Source organism: Cicer arietinum, chromosome 3, assembly GCF_000331145.2.
Source record: "Cicer arietinum cultivar CDC Frontier isolate Library 1 chromosome 3, Cicar.CDCFrontier_v2.0, whole genome shotgun sequence".
In the NCBI taxonomy this organism is placed as follows: Eukaryota; Viridiplantae; Streptophyta; class Magnoliopsida; order Fabales; family Fabaceae; genus Cicer; species Cicer arietinum.
In genome coordinates, this window is record NC_021162.2 from 66,609,231 (window position 1) to 66,613,676 (window position 4,446).

General features: G+C 35.5%; 1 protein-coding gene across 2 annotated transcripts; it reads left to right on the top strand.

Annotated features, from left to right (window-relative positions):
• The first annotated feature begins 6 nt into the window (after positions 1-6).
• LOC101507680 (protein EFFECTOR OF TRANSCRIPTION 2-like) lies at positions 7-3,780 on the top strand. Of its 2 annotated transcripts, none has more exons than XM_073365612.1 (4): positions 7-149; positions 466-648; positions 1,229-1,585; positions 2,575-3,780. In XM_073365612.1, exons 2-4 carry the CDS (start codon positions 577-579, stop codon positions 3,298-3,300), a joined length of 1,155 nt encoding a protein of 384 aa, XP_073221713.1. In that variant the 5' UTR covers positions 7-149; positions 466-576; the 3' UTR covers positions 3,301-3,780. The 2 variants fall into 2 exon arrangements, with proteins under 2 accessions (XP_073221713.1, XP_004493411.1); XM_004493354.4 differs by having other exon boundaries at positions 7-141.
• Positions 3,781-4,446: the final 666 nt, after the last annotated feature.

A 4,446-nucleotide genomic window follows, 5' to 3' on the forward strand; every position in this document is an offset into this window, starting at 1 on the left:
TCCTGCCTCCATCGAAACTTGAAACCCCTCCTCCCATTTATGAATTGTGCCACTTCTGTTCATCCATTCAAAACTTGTCTCTCTCTTTCGTAACTAACTGCTGCCATTGCTACTCTTTCAATTCTGCTCATCAATTCGGAAGTAAGTTGGTAAACTCTGCTAGCTGTCGCATTTTTATTTATACTAACTTTTAAATCCATCTTCAATTTAAAAAATATATATCTTCGTGGTTGTTTGTTCACGCTCTCCGATTTGCAAATTTTGGAATTCCATAATAATGCTTTCACTTTGATATATTAATTATAGGTTGCAATGGTTATTACCAGTTGTTGGTGAACCTTGCAGAATTACTTTTATTTTCCTGTCTCTCTTCGCAGCCTCTTAAAAAATCTCTTTTTTGACCTAAGATTTTGAGTACAAATCCTCACTAGATACACAAGTTTTTCTATTGACAACTTGCTTCAGGTTTTGAATGAAGAATCTAATACAAGTTAAGGAACTCTGTGTGGCACTCATCTCTGTGAAAAACGGTAATCTCATCTCTAATTAACATCCTTGAGAAGCCTCAAGTGAATAATGGTCACCAATAGATTGAAGAGGGAGCAATGCGACCGAACAAAACACGATTCTAGCTTCTCCCACTGGAAGGTTCATATCAGTTATCTCTATATCTCTCTATTCTACACTACCATTGAATGTCTTATTAATTGCGTCACGTGTTTTATGTTAATGCTTCTTAGTTATACTAATTTGTAGCAAATTGAGGTTTGTATTTACAAAATATGCAATGATTCTTCATTCTTCTGGTGATGATTGTTGGTGTTAATTATCCTTCTAGCTAGACAATTTTCTGCTGTGCCACTTTTCAAATCTTTTAATTTAGATTTAAAAGAACAAGTTATTGATTGTTTGATGGGAGGTAGTGCTTGAAAGGGGGTGTGGTGTGTGTATGTTAGACCGAAAAAATTCAAGAACGAGAGATTAACTAAGAGAATTCATCTCTAAGTCATTGAATTGATCATAAAAAATGAATTGAATGAACAGCTTTTACATGAAACATAGTTTATAAAATCATCGTTAAGTTAAGTAAGAGGTAAGAACTAAGCTAAATAGTTTTAACTATATAGCTAAAGCCATAACAGAATGGCTATAACTAATTCTTCCAACTGTACAAATGTAGTTACCTTCTTACCTTGGTTCAGATGCTCATGTTATAAACTGTTTTCAGATTCTTATTGGTCCTTCTGATTGGGAAGACTATTCCAAAGGAAAGGAAGGATCTACCAGATACAGGGTTCACAACCTTCCTCAGAAATTGGGTCCCGGAGTGTATGAGCTTGGAGTAGCTGTATCGCGTAGTGGCTTGGGGCGTGAAATCTACAAGCTTGCCGCTGACCCTCGTCGCATAATTGTGGTTTACCTTGGAAAAGCTGACAATGTGAGAGCAAGACTGCAGTGTTATGGCAGGAATGGAGCACATTTGGGTAATAGCTATTTGTCAGACGATTCTTCTCTTCAAATGGGAAGGTCATTGTTTCAGGAGATATTTTCACAAGGCTTCCCTATTGTTTATAGATGGGCTCCTGTAAGTACATATTTTCATTTGCATTTTCTATTTTAGTTTGTTAAGATCCAGATGGTTGCAACTGAACATGTATTAATTGCTCCAGAAGTTAAGCTAGATGACTATTAACTTCAGCATATTAGGTTCATTTCAAAAAGTTCTTGACTGGGGTTACATATTATTTTATGATAGTATAAGGTATAACTCAAAGAAAGGTTTTGGAGAAATAGATAAAATTTGGTCACCATTGTTCATAAGCTCCCAATGCACATTTGAAGACTCGTCTCGTCCCTGTTCCATTTGACTCGCAAAACATCAGGCTGGTTGCAGTCTAGGGAATGGTTGAGGTCTAAATAATTGATCTGATCAAAATATAGAAATGGGTTAGGGTTGAGCAGAACCCCTTAAACCCATTTCTTACTCGCCGCTAATTGTCTGTTCTATTTCGTTGGTGATTAGACTTTTGTAAACAAAATATTCAAGCTGAAATCTATGTAGTTTAGGTAGCAGTCTTAAAGTAAAGCACTAGTATAATGGTTGTGTTTGAGTATATGATAAAATGCTAAAAATATTTAATTTAATTTTAGTCATAATTGAACGGTCACTTTATAATTTTATTTCAGTTCTTCTCTGGGCTAAATTGATCTCATCTTAAATGGGTCTGGTCTTACTTTGACTTGTTGTGCATCGAGTCCGTTGGGATCTAGAGACAAGTTAGGGTCTAGAAAGTGACGCGATCAAAATTTAGGAATGCGTTGGGGACTCGTATAACTCGCACCAACCAATCTCTTGCTCACCACTAGTCTATTATGAGAATTTCTAGTTAAGCCTATACCTAATGCCTCCGATGGAACTCTAAATCTATCATTGACGTGAAGTGTTTGCATTTTATGAAATTTGGCATGTAAGACCGTTCACATGCACATTTGGATCTTGCATAATATAGGTATATTAAAGTACAGTTTTTTTAACTAAAATGGTTTGTTTGCGCAATACTGTTTGTTGAACAGATGCAAAACACTGGAGAAGCCCTGAGTACAGAAGCTCAGCTGCTTAGTACATTTGATTATGCATGGAACACTATCAAAAATGGTACACGGCGGCCTAACGATATTCTTGAAATGCTCAATAATTTTGCTTCAGGCACTACAACATTTTCAGATGTGGCCAAATTGCTTCTACCCTTCACTCAGAAGAAAGTGGGGATACCAATTAAATCGAGCAAGCTGCCTCTGACAGATGACAAATTAGACGAAGCTGATAATGGCAGATATAATTTCCTATCTCGTGTGTTCAAATTCAACAGGTCGCGCCCTAGAATAGTTCAAGATACCACTGATGGTGCCACTCACGAGAATGCTAAAATTTGTGGAGTAATGTTGGCAGATGGTTCTATTTGTAAAAGGCCACCAGTTGAAAAAAGAGTGAGGTGTCCTGAACACAAAGGAATGAGAAGAAATGTGTCTACTGCCAAAGCAAGTAGAGCACCCAAGGCTGAATTAGAAAGCATTGTAGGTAATGCCTATAGGTACCAAAATGTCAACCATGATGTAGAAGACCCTCCTCAAAAAGTGGTTGATAGTCATGTTGAGGAGAGTATCACCAAAACCATTATATGTGGAATCATCTTGGATGACGGGTCCACTTGTAGAAGACAACCGGTTAAAGGAAGAAAAAGGTGCCATGAACATAAAGGGAAAAGAATTCGGGCATCTATTCATACAAATCAGAAATAATTGAATTTTGGAGTGCTCAATTTTGGCATACAGATTTAGAATATGATAATAGTAAAGACAAGTGCTATGCATAAAGCACAAAATATACTTGTTCAAGCTTGCACAAAGAGTTTAGTTAAAAGCATATGTATTTAGGTGATGTTTTTGCTGTACAAGGCAACAATTGCAAGGAGCATAAAGGGTCGAAGAGATGATAGCAGTTGGAGGGCTTACTTCCAGTATATGGATTTATTTATCAGAAATTCACATTGTTGAAGAAATAACAAACAACTCTATAAGCAAAAGGCAAACAATTGTAGGTAATGAGAAAAAATGTTGTAGTTGTATTATTTTCTTGAAGGGCGTATCTGTTTGTATAAAAGCGCTTTATTTGTTGAAAGTCTCTCTCCTAATTCTTTGTAGCTGCAAAAAATAGAAAATGTTGTACTTGATGTTTTGCCATTTTCATTACATCATGAATTGTATGTTGAGTTGAACCCATTAAGTCTTGTTGCAATTTTTTATTAATAGGGAGTTGGGTATTATGGGGTGCTCGAGTCCTACAAGAGGTATGAGATGCTCGGTGGAGTATTTAAGTGGTTTGATTCTTCTCTTTAATAACTAGCTTTTAAAGGAGGGTTCTTCAAGTGCTTGAATACTTATCATTCGGTATCGAGTTGATCGTTAATCAAATCCTCGAAAACGGTTAATGGTTATCTATGAAAGGGTTGACCAGAAAGGCGAGTAAAATGTCGCAGAAAGCAATTGTCAGAAATTCAGAAGGGGTGCTATGATAGAGACTTGGGTATTATGGAGTGTCAAAGTTTCACATTGAGTAGCATGGGATGTTGAAGGGAGTATTTAGGATTTTTTATTTATATATCTTTATTTTTTTTTAATAATCAATATACTCCATATTAAAAATTATATATTAAAAAGTCATATTTTTATGATCTTTAGGAGGTCACATCACCATCCTACGATCACCTGAAGTAATGTAGGAGGTGTCATTTCGAATATACGACAGAGTAAAAGATTAACAAAATACATTAAATTGATAAAAATTAGAAAGAAATTGTTAACAAAATAAATTTAAGTTGTTAATTTATTTGCTGAGGTGTTAAAATAATACATCAAATTTATTTGTTAGCACATCTATTCAACTAT

Excerpts from the sequence above, each read along its gene's own strand:
- LOC101507680 (XM_073365612.1), top strand. The coding sequence starts at position 577 with ATGGTCACCAATAGATTGAAGAGGGAGCAATGCGACCGAACAAAACAC. Across the intron at positions 649-1,228 it reads CTAGCTTCTCCCACTGGAAG|ATTCTTATTGGTCCTTCTGA; the intron begins GTTCATATCAGT and ends AACTGTTTTCAG. Across the intron at positions 1,586-2,574 it reads TTGTTTATAGATGGGCTCCT|ATGCAAAACACTGGAGAAGC; the intron begins GTAAGTACATAT and ends TTTGTTGAACAG.